This window comes from Akebia trifoliata, chromosome 14 (genome assembly GCF_017979445.1).
Source record: "Akebia trifoliata isolate Shusen 1 chromosome 14, ASM1797944v1, whole genome shotgun sequence".
Taxonomy (NCBI): Eukaryota; Viridiplantae; Streptophyta; class Magnoliopsida; order Ranunculales; family Lardizabalaceae; genus Akebia; species Akebia trifoliata.
Window position 1 is genome coordinate 18,247,277 of NC_141388.1, and position 19,347 is coordinate 18,266,623.

At 32.7% G+C, this 19,347-nt stretch overlaps 1 protein-coding gene across 1 annotated transcript; it reads left to right on the top strand.

Moving 5' to 3' along the window:
• The first annotated feature begins 261 nt into the window (after positions 1-261).
• LOC147386495 (protein NUCLEAR FUSION DEFECTIVE 4-like) lies at positions 262-3,555 on the top strand. The gene is made up of 2 exons (XM_086424380.1): positions 262-1,508; positions 3,075-3,555. The coding sequence occupies exons 1-2, from the start codon at positions 379-381 to the stop codon at positions 3,505-3,507; spliced, it is 1,563 nt and encodes a 520-aa protein (XP_086280506.1). The 5' UTR covers positions 262-378; the 3' UTR covers positions 3,508-3,555.
• The last annotated feature ends 15,792 nt before the right edge of the window (positions 3,556-19,347 follow it).

Consider the following 19,347-nt stretch of genomic DNA (forward strand, 5'->3'; position numbering starts at 1 on the left):
ATGCAATAAATACACTTTGAATTGGAGTATGAAAGTAAAATTTTGATAATAAGAAAGAAAAAAAATAATAATAATTTAAGGGCATTTTCGGTACAAAGTCGATTTTTAAAAGTGTATTTACTGCACTTTAACATGTGCCCTTGGGTTCACACATTAACAACAAGACCCTAAAAGATCAACTACCTTTTAATGTTGAAATTAACAGGTGGCGGACCATTGGAGTCCTCCCTTTATTTTCACAACCACAATTCATACTCTCCATAAATAACCGTCATTACTAACTCTCTCCTCCAAACTTTCACAGGCTTGGATAGCCACATGTACCGTTGAAACCCCAAACTATTGAAGCCATTTAGTTCTATCCACACTAGCTTAATCATGCTTCCTTCATCAGCCCTTCAATGGTTAAGTTTGGTTGGTATCATTTGGCTTCAATCCATCAATGGAACTAACTCAAATTTTCCAGCTTATTCTTCCCAATTCAAGCACCTATTCTCCATCTCTCAAGTGCAACTCAACAACCTTGCTTTTGCCTCCGATGCTGGTAAGCTCTTCGGTTGGCTTTCCGGTGTCGCTGCTGTTTATCTACCCCTTTGGGTAGTCCTAATGATTGGTGCAACTCTTGGGTTCATTGGTTATGGTGTGCAGTTTCTCTTCCTAGTGAACAAGATATCATCTCCTTCATATTGGCATATCTTCATTCTAAGTGTTTTGGCGGGAAACAGCATTTGTTGGATTAACACTGTTTGTTACATGGTCACGATTCGAAACTTTCGGTTCCATCGACAAATTGCGGTCGGGTTATCGACTAGTTATGTTGGATTAAGTGCCAAAGTTTATAATGATATTGTGAATGTGGTTTCCTCTACTTCACCTATTAAAAGGGCCAAAGCTTATCTCCTCCTTAATTCAATTTTACCTTTAGTTGTTTCTATGGTAACTTCACCATTATTTAAGGAGATAGAGATCAAGAAGACTAAGGGAATACAAGTGGGGTTCTTTATTATGTTTGTTATAACCATAGTTACCGGAATTTACGCGGTGATCGGAAGTATGGGCGTGTCGAACGAGATCCCACCATGGGTTGAAGCAATGGTTCTAGGGTTGCTTCTGGCTTCACCACTTGTGATCTCAGGGACAACAAGGATTAGAGAAAGTTTAGGGGAGAAATGGTCTATTAAGAGGGAGGGAAGGGTGTATGATGTTAATATTGATGAGATAGATGTTGAAGAGGGAGGAGTGAAAGAGGGAGAAGATGATAAAGAAGAAAGTGAGATAAGGATGAGAGAAGAGATTGGAGTGAAGTTGATGGTGAGGAGAGTGGAATTTTGGTTATATTTCTTTGTTTATATGTTTGGTGCAACACTTGGGTTAGTGTTTTTGAACAACTTGGGACAAATAGCTGAGTCTCGTGGTCACTCACAGGCTGCTTCTTTAGTATCCTTGTCTTCTTCATTTGGCTTCTTTGGGCGTCTCATCCCTTCTCTTCTTGACTACTTTTTCTCTGAGTAAGTTCTCTCTCTCTCTCTCATAGTCTCATAGATCAACTTTCTATAATTCGTGTGGGGTGACACAAATGGTGAAAAAACTGGTGGTGTCCTGCAAATTACTGTAGATGCTTTCTCGTGAGATACAAGTAAAAAGCATCAACGGTTATGTGCGTGCCACAACATCATTTCCGCCACCTTTGTGTCTCTGTTTGTTTCATTCCAGTATTTTTCAAATTTTTACTTTTTAAAATATATAATATTATAAATTTGAGGAAAATACTAGAGTGACTGTTTAAGACATGTGCTGACGTGGAAGTGTACATACAACAATAGATATTTTTCTTGAGATATGAGACAAAGCATCTACTTCTGTGTACACTTGAACCTCAGCGGTGTGAATTGCAGAATCTAGGATGACTGTTATTTATTATATGATAAACTCATTCCAAAGAAAGATACTCAAATGACACAGAGAACGTGCACAGAATTATAGAATTTTTTTTTTCTCTGTATCTAAGAAATAAAAAGGTATGGTTCTGTTACGTGCACATGCTACGTCAATTGATTATTATCATTATTATTATTATTATTATTATTTTTAAATCATATTATCATAGTGGTAAACTAAAAATTTAATCTTTTTCTGATGTATTAAAATTGTTAACAAATGAACTTGTGTCGCTATTGAGTCAACAACAAAAACTGTCACGGGTGACATTTTCGTTCTTGGGGTTTTAAATGAGATAAAAAAATATTTGTTGGAAAACGTGAGTGGAATGTGTTTTACTTCTTAGAGGACACGTGCCAGTTTTTTAATTTGATAATTGAAAAGTACCGAACAGCCTCATTCATTTAATGTGAATTTCAAAGTTTTTTCATTTAATTTAAATCCTGGGGGACTCTGATTTTTTCAGTGATTTTCAATGCGTAGATGCGATAGCCATAAATGTGTGTTTTCTCGATATACGTGAAAAAGAAAAACCTAAATATCCTAATATAACCCTAGTAATAATATTTTTTATTAGAGGAATTTGAAACCACGTATGCGATTTCATTACGGAAAAAACTTTGAAACGAATAGCCCTGCTTCAAACTTTTGAAGAAACCCTCGTCATTTGGATTACACATGTCATTTTTAAGGAGGTATTTTAAATTTTAATGAAAATGTAGGGTGTGAAATAAAATTTGAACGTCACGTGTTTTGTGACAAAGTCCCTACACGAATTTAAGAGCGTGAAGTTGGATTTGATTCATAATCTAAAACTCGGCAAATCACTTGGAAACTCTGTTGATTTGAATTGAATTAATTCAAATCAATTAATCGGATGAATCAAATAGACATATTCTTCTATGTATACTTAAAACATAATTTTTAATATATTAAAATATTTATCTTTTATTCCCCCACAAATATATTTTATATAACTAAACAATTCGACCAATTTTTTGAACCAACTAGGTATATTTTTTATCTGATTTGGGAGAGTTTGAGTAATTTCTTTTAATCAATTTTATGCATTTTTTAAACTGATGATTTAGAGTTGTTTTACTTTTACTTAACATTTGTTATAATAAATTTTGCAGGAGTAAGAAGTATAGGATTTCAAGACCAGCCTCTATAGTAATACTAATGGCCCCAATGACTCTAGCCTTCTTCCTACTTCTCAACAAAACAAGCATTTCTCTGTACCTGAGTACTGCCATTATAGGAGTTTGTACCGGTGCCATTACTTCCATTGCTGTCTCCATAACTTCTGACCTATTTGGAACTAAGAACTTCAGTGTGAACCATAACATTATTGTTGTTAATATTCCTATAGGATCCTTTCTGTTTGGCTACTTAGCGGCCATTCTTTACCAGAGAGAAGGAGATGATCAAGGAAATGAAGGATGTATGGGGGATGAATGTTACAAAAAGACTTTCATCATTTGGGGATCCATATGTTCTTTTGGAACTCTCCTCTCTTTTATACTTTATGTTCGGACACGCAAATTTTTCATGCAGAGCTCATTATGATAAATTATTAACAAGTATTACCAATTTTAAATTATATATATTATAGAATGATCATGAGCCAACACAAAAGTTCTTGCAAGGTGTAAGTTAATTGCTTAGAGTGCTGATGTAATGTTTTAATTACATATTAATTTACACAAAAAATATTAATTACAATTACAGTTAATTATGATTGGAGAATCTATACTGTTGATTTTTCATATACTTTCAGGTGATTTAATTACCATGCAAAATCTCAATAAAAAAGATCATGGAATCATGCATTAATTATTCTAACCAATCGAATTAACATAACCGCGTGCATCAAATCATCTTTGAATACTTTTCAATCACCAATAAGAACAATCCATCCACGATCAACCAACAATTGATCCACTACTTTTTTTTTTTTTTTTTGTCCTTTCCTTTTATCGATAAGCTAGGAAATAAGGGACCCACCCTTCATCAAAGATAAGAAAATGTGATCTGGGAGATAAGACTACATACAATTGTATTTGCAAAATGAGATCATCAATCAAAATCAGATCTAATCAATTTAAGTTTTGTTACTAGTCATGAAACATCATGTATTACATGAGCAAGAATGATTGGTCAATGTAGAGAATATTTTCAAGCAATTAAAATGCTTTATTTTGGTATTTTTCAATATACAAGACGCCATGCTATCGGTTCATCAGCTTAGCATATAAATTTTCAAATGACAAATCTCTCTTCTTTTTTAACTAAAGGATATATTCATCAATAACATTCATTTATAAGGTGGAGAGAAGATAATAAGTTTCTACCCCACTAAGTTTTCTTAACCTATCAAAGAAAAATAAAATAAATAGAAATATTTATTTTTCAAATTAAGTTGCATTATGACTTATATTATGTTGAAATATTAGAGAGTCAAAGATTTTGTTTGTTTGTTTGTTTTTATTTTTATTTTTTATAATTACAATTTATATTTATTCTTACGTCAATTGTATATGAATTATTAAAATCTGCAATGGGTTAAATTTCTTGAAATCTTATTTCAATTGGGAATGAATTATTAAAATCTGTGATGGGTTAAATTTTTTGAAATCTTTGAGGCTCCTCACAAGTTTTGGGATCTACACAAGTCATCTCATTGGCTACTTTTAACAGTCAGGTTAAAGGTATATTGCATTGTTTATTTCTAGATATTAGATTTGGTCATAATTTGGGTGACATAGATGAATGGCTAGAAAACATAGATCAAACCGACTTTTGTGGTGGGGTCAAACATTGATGGGTTAGTGGGCCCAATGAATTCTGACACTTAAACATCGTAAGAGTGACATCATTTTCTTTAAAAATTAACACAATTTATGAGAAAAACTTTGCTATAAATTCCTATTGTTGTTTTGATGTCTCCCAAACTCAAATTTTTGGATGATAACCATGGTCATCATCATCAGGACTCAGTCACTCTCTCTCAAGTCCTTATCAAGCCTTCGTGACGATATCGGTGGCCAAATCCTTCCTTAGACACAAGGGCATTATTCTTTATGTTTTCTTAATAAAGGTCTTATATACTCTGACCTAAGGTTGATGTGTGATGACGATTGACGAGTGAAAACACAAACATTTGAATATTTTATGGGATTTATTTCTCCACCGGCTTTGGTGGTACACTAAATAATAGAAAGATGGCTACAATCATTGAAAAGCTTGAATAAGGTGTGAAAGGAGAAAATAAATTGAAAATGCATATGACATGATTTGTTTTGTCTGTGATCTTACAGTTCTAAAATTCAAATGTCCAACGAACAGAGAACAAAGACATATTCACGCCCAGGATTCCGGACCAGATTTCCCCCACTTATCACTCGTGACCCGGGTCCCGTATGAGTGATTTTTTTTTTACTCACAGCCCAACAGCAGTTTGACATGTGATGTGAGTGACATAAGCAATGAGAGAAAGTTTCTCTCTCCTGCTCATTAGTGAAAAAAAGACAACTTTGCCGTCTGATCACCTTGTGATCATGGTTTTTAAATTTGTCTAAGACAGAGACGTATCGCCCGAGTTAATTTGATATCAGAGTTGACAGAGACCAACTTACAAAGTATTTTGAGATGTTAACTCACAAAGTATTTTGAGATGATCGCATATCATAAGATAAGCGAGTCGTCTCAAACGATATTTTTCAATATTTCAGATAATATAAACGAAACAACGTAGAAAATGATTAACTCATGAGTTAAACGGGACGTATCGGACGAGATTTTGAAAATCTCATTCGAGTTAACTGAGACAAACGAGTTAAAGCCTCAACCCTCTACTCTTTCACCCCAAATCAATTTTTTTTTAATTATATATTTTTTTGAGTTCATTTTTTTAATAAGAATCATTTCTGAATTTTTTAAAATTTTTTAAATGATTAAAAATTATTGTCTCAATGTTAAACGAGACAACTCGAACGAGACGAGACGTATTGTTTGAGTCAACTTGGTATCGGAGCTGAACGAGACGAGATGTGATATGATACCGAATTTAACAACCATGCTTGTGACATTCACAAACATGATCGATGCAATAGAGTTGTAGAGGACAAAATTTTATGAACTTTTAAAAAAATAATTATTTTTCACCATTAAAATTTTATTTTTAAATTTGAGTGCTTGGTAACCATCCATTTTCAACATTTTAGATCAAACTTGAAATTTTTTTATATGAATATTTTCATGAAATCTAGAAGACTACGTTGTTGGTTTGTCAATGTGATAATTAAATTGGGTTCCAAGACTCTTTTTAATATTTGAAATATTTAAAAATAAATCTATGGGCAGAGGACCTGTGGGCAAAAGAGAGAAACTTTCTCTCTATCCTGATGTCATTTAACGGCTGATGGGCTGTGAGCAAAAAATCAATTGTCCCAATATAGAATTATGAGGGTAATGAAATGTTGGAGCCCATAATAACAAAGTTTGAATTTGATAATTATTCAATGAGACTCCAATTTTGTTAATTCGGATAAATTTGTAAAAAGTTCGTCACAAATGAGAAAAAATTTGAAAAATATAAATTTATGTTTTTGAAATTTTTTTTATACCAAAACCCATATTCTTCAAGCCCTTAGAAACCCCTATCTTGTTCTTAAGATTTAAATGTTGAAGAACATATAATTTTGAGGTTGAAGGTTAAATTTTTTTTCCGATATTTCACAATCAATTGCTAACTCATCAATTAATTTGTCAATTCGACTAATTAATCGGCTAGTCCCTTGTTTAGAGAATTTTATGAAATTTTGGCAAAATTTGGAGAATTTATGACTATACATGTTGGACACTAATTACACTATGTTGAATAAAACTCAAAAGAACGGACATATTAGCATCATCTCAATTTACAATTCATATCCCATCCATTCCAAATCCAATTTTGCTGGATTATCCCAATTCGTAAAGAGAAATCGATGAACCACTCAAAACAATATCTATTTACAAGAAGAATAACGTTCGCTCGGTGTAAAAGTGAAAATAACTACTTTACCAGATTTGGTATTAAATAGATCAACTGTCAACTTCCAAAATTTGTAATCGATTCAGTTTTTTGAAAACCCAAGAGACTGAATTATTGGGAAGCTCGAGAAGATTAGAGGTTTCAAACAAACTAACAAACAAACAAAAAAAAAAAAAAAGAGGAAATCTTCCTTGACAATTTTCATTTTCTATATATATATATATATATATATATATATATATATATTTTTGAAGATGAAATGTGTTGAAATAGCTTTCCATTGTCCCTAGTAACAATTCGCACGTTAAAATCTATAACAATTCAAATCTAAAAGATATGAGATCATAGCTTGGAGAAAGGTAACTTCTAGGCCTTCTTCTTGTATAAAGATCATGCTCTAACTCAAAAATTATGTTGATGTGGTCGTTGGACAAAAATAGGCTAGAAACTTCCCGTCTACACTATGGAATGGAGATAGACTCAAAATTTCAGCAATGAAGGTTTATTATTTTGATTTGAAATCTGAAAAAATAAAATAAAATAAAATAAAATTAGCGATTTAACTCTTCAAAACAAAATCTAACCCCACCTCGTATCACAATTTTTGACGAAAATAAGATATTTTAGTGTACACTAACCAATGCAAGCAAAAGTAAAGAGAACATGGATTTTTCGATTAGTTAAGTATCAATGAACTAGGAAAATACCGCACTCTTTTGATCATCCAAAAGAATAAAATAAACCTACACAATTTTACTTTAAATTTGAAGGCAATCTTCACAAAACCTTCATACCCCATATACGGATTACAATAGACTTTATTATTATCATTCTTTTTTGTGAGAGATGTCGGTTTCTAAACTGCTATCTAAAGAAAGATTTTTTATATGCATGATTGTATTTGACAAAAACTTGGAAGAGAGTATAGACATCAATGTTGGAATTATTATTTATTTTCATTATCAAAATTATTTTGTAGCCTTTTCACATATACAAATTTTATATAAATACTAGATTGTAATTTGTTCAAAACATTAAGGATAAAAATTAGAAATCAATCTAGTGGTCTGACATTGATTACCAGTATCAAATATGATGGGTTAGTGAACATCCTATCAAAATTTAAGTGGTATTCACCTAATATTAGAATTCTACGATGGGTAGAAAATCTAGTATCCTCTTTTATAAATAGGTGGCCGTCCCCCCTCTCTACACACAAATTATTCTATTATTGAGATAGAAGGTTCCCATCACCAAAATGTAGGCAAAGTTGGGGTAGTACACCTATTCTTCGCAGATTAAGATCAACGTATTCTTCGCGGATAATCGGAAAAACGAATCCAGGTATTTTACAATTATTGCTTTTCAATTTCGATTATTATATTTTTTGTTCAAGATCAAATCCTAGATCCATATTTATTATGTTTATAATTATTGCAAACAATTGGTATCATAGCCTCTCTGGATTTGTTCTTGTTCAAAACTGTTGATTAAATCTGAGTTGAATAGATTTATTGTTTAAAATAAATATTATTTATTTATTGATTGATTTAATAAAGTCGATTTATTCGAAAAACAAAATCTGCCATTTATGCTTCAAAGGAGATTAATAGAGACAACGATTCTAGTGATCGTAATTTCATTCTGTCAATCGATAAGAAATAAACAAATTAATTATTCAAGTTCGCATCTCTGCGATGATCGATCAATCATCGATCAATCGTGCGATGATCAAATAACATTAAAGTCAATCGATCGATCGAGAGATAGGAAAGAAAACGTGGTCTAAGTTCGCGTTTGTCCTATTTTAGTGACTTGTGAGACTCTGAAAAATGTAGATCTAATCAAAGAAAATATAGATTTGTTTAAACCAAATAAATAAAAAATAAAAAATAAAAAATAAAAAAATTTTGATTATCAAATTTCAGTCGATCAAATCTGCCGATCTGAGGCGCAGGGCTTTAATAGGATGTTACCGAATGTTTTCCCGTGACCTTATTAGTCGTCCGACATCGGCGATCAACCCTGCCGGTCGGCGATTGGGTAGCTGTGATTGAATGGTGGCGCGGCTAGGGTTTACAGCAAGTTCGATCTTGACGAAGAAGACGAACTGTTCTTCATTTTGGGCTGGGCTGACCCATTTTCATCATCCGATTCGGGCTTCGGTTGGGCTACTTTGTTTAATTGGGTCAAGCCTGTTTATAATTTAGTTGGGCCAAGCCCGATTCAGTTTACGTTTGGGTCTAGCCAGTTTTTCTTTATACAGTTTGGGCTAAGCCTGTTTTTTAAGTTTTTGTTGGGCCAAGGTGTTTTAAGCTACAGTTGGACCAAGCCCTTTTGGCTATTAATGATTGGGCTAAGCCTGATTCATATTATAACTTAAGACTTTAAATAGTCTGTTGGGTCATGCTCGATTCGGCCATACCGACCCATTTATCCAACCCGTTTGGGTTAAACCTTTGACCTGATTCGAGTCAAACCGGTCTAGCCGAACCGGTTCAGTTGGTTCAAATGTAAACCAGACCATAGAAAACCAATTTTCTTTTAAAAACTTTGAAAAATCATAACTAAATCGTTTTAACTCCGATTTGGACAAAACAAGAGTCCATTTTGAATATTTTTTCGAGATCTATTCAATAAAAATGTTATAATAATTCGTTAATAGTAACATATAATAATAAAGTTCAGAGTAAGTTATACCCTTTTAGAGAATATATTTATAATTGCTTTCTTTTATATTGAAAGTTTAGTTGTTATTTTTTTTAATGCATCCACATGCATAACAAGAACAATTAAAAAGTAAATTTAGATATATTAGGGTATAGGTCTTGCCTATAGGGGTTTAGGAAGACACTTTGAGTGATCATTCAAAGAACGTGATGGAAGTAGGATAGTAGTTTGTCTAAAGGTGACCGTTCTATGGAAGTTACGGGTTCTTGAATTCTGAGACTTAATGTATCACTAAGATCACTTTGTGACACTCTTTTGCATGAAATCACTAACTTCTTCCTAAAGGTGATTTAAAGATATTTGTGTAGATCGAGTGAATAGAATAGTCACAAGTGTGAAGGGGAGAGAAAGATAATCCTTTTGCCTAAAGGTGTGGATAGTGTTTGGATTGAACTGGAACATGAGTGGCTAAGTCTATGTGCGAACTCCAACGCAATTTTAGGGAACATATAGCATATTGAGATCTTAGTCCAAAGGCGAGTCTTGATGATGCGACTTGTTTGAACCTGCAGAGTGAAAAGTTTTACTATTAATAAAACACTCTGAAACAATTCGACCAAAACCCCTGGTACGAATTGAAAGAATTGAATCTCACAATATATATATTAATATTTGACCATATATTATTGCAGTTATGGATGGATTATTGATTTAAAAGAGTCTGGCAGGAATTGAGCCTCTTAATGACTCTAATTACTCATCCTGAAGGATGAATATTGACATTTTGCTAGGATGCATGGATTTTGATTTTGTTCTTTTTGAGGACATGCCACCGACTCTACTTCCAGATTCTACGGAGTTGGTGAGGACCCATTTTACTAAATGGGAAAAGGCTAATAAATTATCTATGATGATCATTCGAGCATCTATTAGTGAGACTTTTCGAGGTAGTATTCAAACCACAGATACAACTAAGGAACTATTGCAGATCATCAAGAAACAGTTTGTGGGAACAAAGAGATCCGTTCAATATGAGTATTTGGGTTAATTAATGAATCTGAAGTATGATGATAATGGAAATATACGATAACACATACTTAACATGTCCAAACTTGTAATTGGTCTCCGAGAGCAGGGGATTTTTTTTTAAGATGACCTTCTGGTGCACATGGCAGTTTTATCTCTGCCTAATTCTTTTGATACTTTTAAAGTTAATTATAGTGCATAAGAAATTAAATGGGATCTAAATCAGTTGATTTTCCTTTGTGTCACTGAGGAAGAAAGATTGAGGTCAAAGGTTGAGTCAGCACACTTGGCAGTTCACTCAAATAGTAAGAAAGATTTCAAGAAAGATGACAACAAGAATTTCAAGCAAGGAAAAGAATTCAAAGGTTTCAAGAATCAGAAAATAATCAAGGAAAAGATAGAGACTGGGAAAATAGATAATGAAGATTGCTGGTTCTGCAAGAAGAAAGGACAAATGAAGAGAGATTGCTTTGCGTATAAGAACTGGTTGCAAAAGAATCCAAGAGGGGTTCAACAATAAGAAAAACCCCAGACTAGATGATAAATTTTTTCTTAGGAATGCAGAGGCATTGTAGGTTGAGGTTGTTGGAGCTTATCGTCTCATTCTTGATATAGGACATTCTTTGACTTTAGAGGAGATTTTTTACATCTCGTCTTTTAGATGGAACATTCTTTCTATTTCTAGATTGAACACTGTTGGTTATGTTTTTTCTTTATTTTTCGTGATAGTAGGATGCGCGTTATTTATTATAATGACATTGTTGGACATGTTTTTTATTTATTAGATGGTATTTATCAGTTATTTTTGGATAATTTGTTTACTTATTTTATTTTATGTTTATTTGTTGATTCGCATGTTATGGGGTCTAAGCGTCCTAGTTCGTTAGAAAATTTTTTCTATGTTATGGCATTTGAAATTAGGTCACATTTATAATGAAGACTAGAATCCTAAGTTAAGGAAGGAATTCTAGGTCCTCTAAATTTTTTCAGATATTAATGTTTGTGTGGATTGCTTTAAAAAATAAGATGATTAAGTAATAGAAGCTTGAAGCTACTGGAGTTACTGATTTGCTAGGTTTTTTGAATATGGTCAAAATAATGGGAGTGAAAAGCGAAGAAATTTTATATTTGAAGAGAAACCTAGTGATTCACCAATATGTATTATTACACAACCAATCATTTCTATTAAGAGATATACCCAAGAACATAGACATGTTGTTACAGATGATTGTGAGATGTACTTTTAGGAAGGAGATATTATCAAAGGCGATGTAGATGATCCTTCTACATTTAAAGAAGTAATAGACTCAAATAAATCCTAATTCTGACAGGAAACAATGAAATAAGAATTGAGATCTATGGAAAAGAATGAAGTATGGGAACTAACGACACTTTCAAAAAGTTGTAAGATAATTGAATGCGAATAGATTTTCAAAACTAAAAGAGATTCAGAAGGTAAGGTCGAGAGGTTTAAAATAAGGCTTATAGCAAAGGATTTCATGCAAAAGCCAAGTATTGATTTCTATAAAACTTATTCCCCAATTATTTGCAAGTTGAAAAGATTAATTTATAGGTTGAAAGAAGCATCAAGACAGTGGTACTTGAAATTTGATCAAGTGGTAAACGGATACGGATTTAAAGAAAATGTCGTCGATAAATACGTATATCGCAAGATGAGTGGGAGTTGATTCATCATTCTTGTGATTTATGTTGATGATATATTGCTAGTAAGCAATGATGCTCATCTCTTATGTGATAACAAGGCTGTTGCTGATTTTGCAAAGAATGAAAGAGTAACCAGAGGAAACAAGCACATCAAAATAAAATACCTTTTAATATGTGAAAAGGTTCGTGAAGGATTGATCGAGATTACTAAGATAGATTTTAATAATATGATAGCTAACCCTTTTACAAAAGGACTTCCGCCAAAAATTTTCAAGGAACATGTGACTCGTATGGGAGTTATCATGTCATTTGTTCATGTTATTTAAGTGTTGAGTTTATTTTATGCTTGTTTTGATTCATTTATACTCTTGATAGGCTATTTATTACTGTTTAAAGAAATTGATTATGACTAGTCATTATTTATGCATTATTTTGTACACATGTTATCTTTGCTTGTGAGTAGATGTACTCGTAAAGTGTTAAAGAAATGCTTAAACTAGACGTGACTTGGCATCACGTTGATGAAGTCTTCATTCTGGATAGAAAGGTGATGGAATATCACATAGCTGGTTGCTAGTAAGATATCAGAATGACATACGATGAGTATGAAGATGGACATTTAGGGAATGTACATACAGACTACATTGAGGAGTGTGCATTGCCCTAATACCACCAAGAAAGTTCACGTAAAGGTAAACTCCTGAATTCATTGATGGTACTAGTTTTGAGACCATGGAACTGTCTTAGGGCCGACAAATGAGCACTTTGTTACATTCATGATCCATTATTAGTGGTATCCTTGATTAAAGGTGACAGTTAAAGATCATCTTAATTGTTTTTCAAAAGAGTACACTCGATTATTCAAAAGGTAACAATCTAGAGAGTCATTTTTAAACAAAAGGTATATGTGAAGGCCAAGTGGGAGATTGTTGGAATTATTATTTTATTATTATTTATTTTCATTATAAAATTATTTTATAGCCTTTTCACATATACAAATTTTATATAAATACTGGATTGTAATTTGTTCAAAACATTAAGGATAAAAATTGGAAACCATGCTAGTGGTTTAATATTGGTTACCAACATCAAATATGATGGGTTAGTGAAGATCCTATTAAAATTTAAGTGGTATTCACCTAATACTAGAATTCTACGATGGGTAGAAAATCTAGTATCTTCTTTTATAAATAGGTGGCCGTCCCCCCCTCTCTACACACATATTATTCTATTATTGAGATAGAAGGTTCCCATCACCAAAGTGTAGGCAGAGTTGGGATAGTACACCTATTCTTCGTAGATTAAGATCAACGTATTCTTCGTGGATAATCAAAAAAATGAATCCAGGTATTTTACAATTATTGCTTTTCGATTTAGATTATTATATTGTTTGTTCAAGATCAAATCCTAGATCCATGTTTATTATGTTCATAATTATTGCAAACAATCAGTTTCTAGAAAATTGATTTCTTTCACATTGTCGCTCTTATCACTCTTAAGGTATGGTAAACCCTCTCTTCTTCTTTGTATAGTTGTCGTTGTTGGGGTACGCAATGGGATAGAAAAATCGATTTGTTTATGGGCAAAATAATCAAAGCTTTTTTAAGTGTGGAAGTGTTGTTTGAAAATTTTGGAGTTAGCTGTGTGGGAATTGGAAATTAAAATTCCGAGATTCTTTGATTGAAAGGGATCAAATTTCCAAGTAAAAATTTTCAGAAATGTTCAAAGTGGTCCATAATTCAGTGAAAATAGAAATAAAAGAAATTTTGAAGACTCGCTGCGTTTGAAGGAAGGTATTTACGCACAAGTAGAAGAAGTTGTAAAATATTTATTTGATGGTAGCCTAATTGAAGTTGATGCCATTGGAGATAGTTGTAGATTTCTTGAAAAATGGGGTTGTATCGAAACTTGGTTGAAACCAAAGAAGAAACATTTCTTTTGGAAGACACTGAATGAAGGAATTATCAATATTAATATTGATGATTCATTTAATGGGACTTTAGTGTTGAATATTTTCAAGATATAAATCAGTTTTGTAGTTTATTTGTTTGATTTTTTATAAGTTAGATTTTGAGGTTTTTTGTGTATAAAAGTTTTAGTTTCACATTGATCACAAGTAAGATAGTGGTGTACCTTATAAGTAATAGTCAACATAGTTAGTTATATTTGTGTCACACTTTTAAGGCTTTGATTCAGTACTTCGGGGCACTACCTGCGCACGCGTACGTACGAAAGGGCAATTGGGCGTTTAAGGCGCATTGAGGCGTACTTTGCACTTCACATCATCGCAAGTTGCTGGAGAGACTTAAAGTTTTCAAGATACGAAATCATCCAATGGTTGTGGTTAATCTATCACGTATAATGGATCGGATGCAATCTGCACTGAACGATCAAGTTAGTATTCGATAGATTCCCGATCGGATACGATGGATCAAAATAGTACCTGATAAAAAATGATCAGGTACGTTGGATCAAGTTAGTACCCGATCAGAATCAATCATGTGTGTAAATTCATGATTGGTATCTGATCAGGGACGATAGAATCCGTTAGATCAAATGGCAACTGGTCGGACATGATCAGAGCCACAAAATCATACAAATTCAACTAAAAGGTGTAGGTTAAAAGGCATGAGACACATACCTTCGATAGGGTGCGATCTGGATCGTAGATATGAGATCAGAAACAATCAAATGGTTATTAAATCAAGAGATATTAAATCATGACTCTTTGTCAACAGACACAAAAATGGCTATAAATAGCTAATCATAAATCAAATTTCTTCATTGAAAATTTATGTATTTTTCTCTTTCTAAGCTTAAGCTTTAGGCATCATCAGTTTCTTATTTTTCCTAATGTTCTAGACTAAATCAAATCGTACATAATCTGATCTAGTAACTTGAGTGTAGACTTCTTTGTATCTTGAAGGCGTTTGTTTTTTGACCCCTTTTGTATTGTGGTTCAACCAATAGGGGAAAATATTTGTCTAAAAGAGATCGAATCAGATTCGAGCTTAGAAGTTATTTTTCTTCCTTCATTGAATTACTCCCTTTTTAAAAGTCAATTTTTTTCAACAGTTTTAGACAAATATTTGTATTCGATGGAGGTTTCGACATTTCATTCTCTCCAAATGATGAATCAAGATATGTTTCGTCTTGACTGATTCGAAGGACAACACTTTACTCGATGGCAACAAAAAGTGTTATTTTTCCTCACTACATTGAATATAGCATACGTTCTAGAAGATGATCTAGAACTCATTCCCGATGCTACTCTAGAAGACAGTGTTGAATTAAAAGAAAAATGTAAGAAACAAAAGGTGGATGACTTTTTGTGCAAAAACTATATTCTTAATGCTCTCTTCAATTCGATTTACGATATCTACTATACAGTTAACTTAGCCAAAGAATTCTGGAAAGTCCTAAAAAACAAATACAAAATAAAAGAAGCAAGTAATAAATTTTTTTTTATTAGTAATTACTTTGAATTTAAGATGTCCAACGACAAACAAGTTCTATCCCAAGTATATGAACTTCAATTAATCGTTGGGGATCTTAAGATTGTCGGGACCATTTTTTCAGAAGATTTTCAAGTGGGAGCTATCATTTCAAAGCTTCCTCAATCTTGGAAAAGTTACAAGAAAAAGATAAAGCATAAGGAGAAGAAGTATACTTTAGAATCTCTACAACGTCAGTTTCGTATAAAAGAAGATGTTCGTAATAGAGAACATAAAGATAAGGAAATAGAGAAAACAAAAGTAAATATGATTGAGGGTGATAAGCCCAAAAAGATTCATTTTAGGTTAAAACCTAAGAAAACTTCATCCTTTAAGAAAAAAGCTAATAAAAACAAAAAGAAAAATAGTAAGTGTTTTTATTGTAACAAGGCTGATCATTATCCATGAGAATGTCGACATCGAAAGAATGAATTCAAGAAAGAGGCAAATACGGTAGTGGCAATAGTGATTGGTGGGTTGACAATGGAGCAACAGAACACTTATGTAATGATAGAAGTCTTTACACAACGCATGGAACTTGCAGTGAAGGTACAAAAGTGAAAATGGCAAACAGTTCTCTTTCCAACATCCTCGGAGTTGGGACTATAAGTCTTATATTCACTTCTGGGAAAACTATCATTTTTTTCAACATCTTCTATGTTCCAGATATCACCAAGAATCTCTTGTCAGGAGACTTGCTTAATAAATCAGGCTTCAAATTAGACTTGGGTTTTCTCAGATTTACCCCCAAGTGCGAAACCTATAGGGTGTAAATGGATTTTAAGAAGAAGTTGAACGCAAATGGATCGATAAATAAGTTTAAAGCTAGATTAGTTGCTAAAGACTTTAAATAGAGACACAGGATAGATTATTTTGACACTTATGCTTTAATAACTCAGATATCTTATACTCGACTACTTATTTTCCCTTGCTTTCATTCATAAAATGGTTGTCCATCAAATGGATGTAAAAACAACATTTCTAAGTGGTGATTTAGAAAAAGAAATTTATATGGAGCAATCAAAAGGTTTTGTCAGACCTGATCAAGAAAAGAAAGTTTGCAAACTAATTAAATCTCTTTATGGTTTAAAGCAAGATCCTCTTCAATGGCATGAGAAATTTGACAAAATAGTCTTATCTCATGGTTTTAAAGTTAATGACGTTGACAAATGCATTTACTGTAAATTTGAAAATAATATTGGTGTCATTATTTGTTTCTATGTTGATGACATATTAATCTTTGTAACTAATATTAAATGTGTGGAAGAAATCAAAAGATTTCTATCTATTAATTTTGATATGAAAGATTTAGGGGAGGTTGACGTAATACTAGGAATTAAAATCCTAAGAAAAGATAATGCAATGGTTTTGTCTCAATCTCATAATATTGAGACAATTTTAAAAAAATATGGTTATTTTGATCATAAACCAGCCCTTACCCCTATGAATCCTAGTATCAAGTTAATAAAGAACATTGGTCGTGTTAAAGTTCAATTAGAATACGTCTGTGTTATTAGGAGTTTTATGTATGCTATGCATTGCACAAGACCCGAGATTGCACATGTAGTAGGTGTGTTATATCGTTTTACTAGTAATCCAAGTACCGAGCATTGGAATGTTGTATCTAGAGTTTTAAGGTACTTGAAGGGGACTTTAGACTATGGACTACATTACCAAAGATATCCAAATGTACTTGAAGGGTATAGTGATGCGAGTTGTAATAATGTCGAGTTAAATTCAAAGTCTACAACTGGCTGGATCTTTACATTAGGTGGTGCTACTATTTCTTGGCATTTAAAAAGCAGACTTATATTTCAAACTCTACTATGATATCAGAAATGATAGTATTAGTAGATTCATGTAAAGATGCAGAGTAGTTTAGAAATCTATTAATGGATATAACATTATTACTATAATGATCAATTGTGATAGTCAGACAACATTGTACAAAATTAAAAATAAAACGTACAATGAAAAATCAAGGCACATAAGCCTTAAACATAATTTTGTGAGACAATTACTTAATAATGGAGTAATTACAATTGACTATGTGGAATCCAATAGGAATTCAGCAGATCCTTTAACTAAAAGACTTCCAAAAGATATGATATGTAAAACTTCAAAATGAATGGGGCTAAGGTCTATAAAATAAATCAATCACCTTTGATAGGAACCCAACCTTTGTCTTGAAATAGATAGACAAGGTTCAATAGGTACAAACAAGTCAAATAAGTGGTTTAACATGACACTAGAACTAATTTACCCCATGTTTTAAATCTAGTGTTGGTTTCTGCAAGATAAATGATGGATGCAAGATCTTAATAAGTTCTAAAATTGTAAGTAGTGACTCACAGAATCACTTCAAATGAATTTACCTATATGAGTGATCAAATCAGGCTATTTCTTATGAAAATTAAACCATTTATAAAAGTACTTATGAAAATAGGATATAACGCATGGCCATTAATGTGCAAAGTAAATAAAATACTCAACCTCATGGAGAAAAGTATGTATGAAGAGTCCAGCTCGTCTCTAAGGGTCTTTGGTTTAAGATACGTTTACCACAATACCTTAACAAAACTCTGGTTATTTATACTATGTGAAGGTTCAAATCCAAAAGATATCTCTCATCTATGTACTAGTCTCTACGATGATGCCAATTTTTGTAAACTGATGTATTTGTTTAACGTTCTTTAGTTGTAAGAACTACAGAAGCTTGATCCTTATTTGGGTACGTAGGCAGCCACTTAAGTGGTGCAGTTATTTTAATATTATATATATATATTACTATTTATAATTTAAAATAGTGGGGGTTTGTTGAATATTTTAAAATATAAATCAGTTTTGTAGTTTATTTGTTTAGTTTTTCTTAAATTAGATTTTGAGATTTTTTGTGTATATAAGGTTTAGTCCCACATTGCTCATAAGTAAGATAGTGGTGTACCTTATAAGTAATAGTCAACATAGTTAGTTATATTTGAGGCACACGTTTAAGGTTTTGATCCAGTGCTTTGAGGTGGTGCGTAGCACCACTCGCGCACGTGCACGTGCGTCGTGCGAAAGGGCGATTGGACGTTTAGGGTACACTGGGTGCTTTGAGGTGCACTTTGTACTTCGCATGTACTCATCATTACGAGGAGTTGGGGAGCCTTAAATTTTTCGGGATACGAAACAATCCAACGGTTGTGGTTGATCTGTCACATATAATGGATCGGATGCAATCTTCACCACACGATCAAGTTAGTATCCGATTGGGAACCGATCGTATACGATGGATCGAAATAGTACCTGATAAAAAATGATCAAGTGTACTGGATCAAGTTAGTACTCAATCAAAATCGATCAGGTGTGTTGATTCTTGTTTTGTATCCGATCAGGGACGATCGGATCCATTAGATCAAATGACAACTGATCGGATACGATTAGAGCCACTAGATCATACAAATTCAATTAAAAGGTGTTAGTTAAAAGGCATGAGACACATATCTTCAATAGGGTGAAAATGCCCTTGATCCG

Bases quoted from the DNA above. Each gene is read 5' to 3' on its own strand.
- LOC147386495 (XM_086424380.1), top strand. From the start codon at position 379: ATGCTTCCTTCATCAGCCCTTCAATGGTTAAGTTTGGTTGGTATCATT. The intron at 1,509-3,074 runs GTAAGTTCTCTC...TAAATTTTGCAG, and splicing joins CTTGACTACTTTTTCTCTGA to GAGTAAGAAGTATAGGATTT.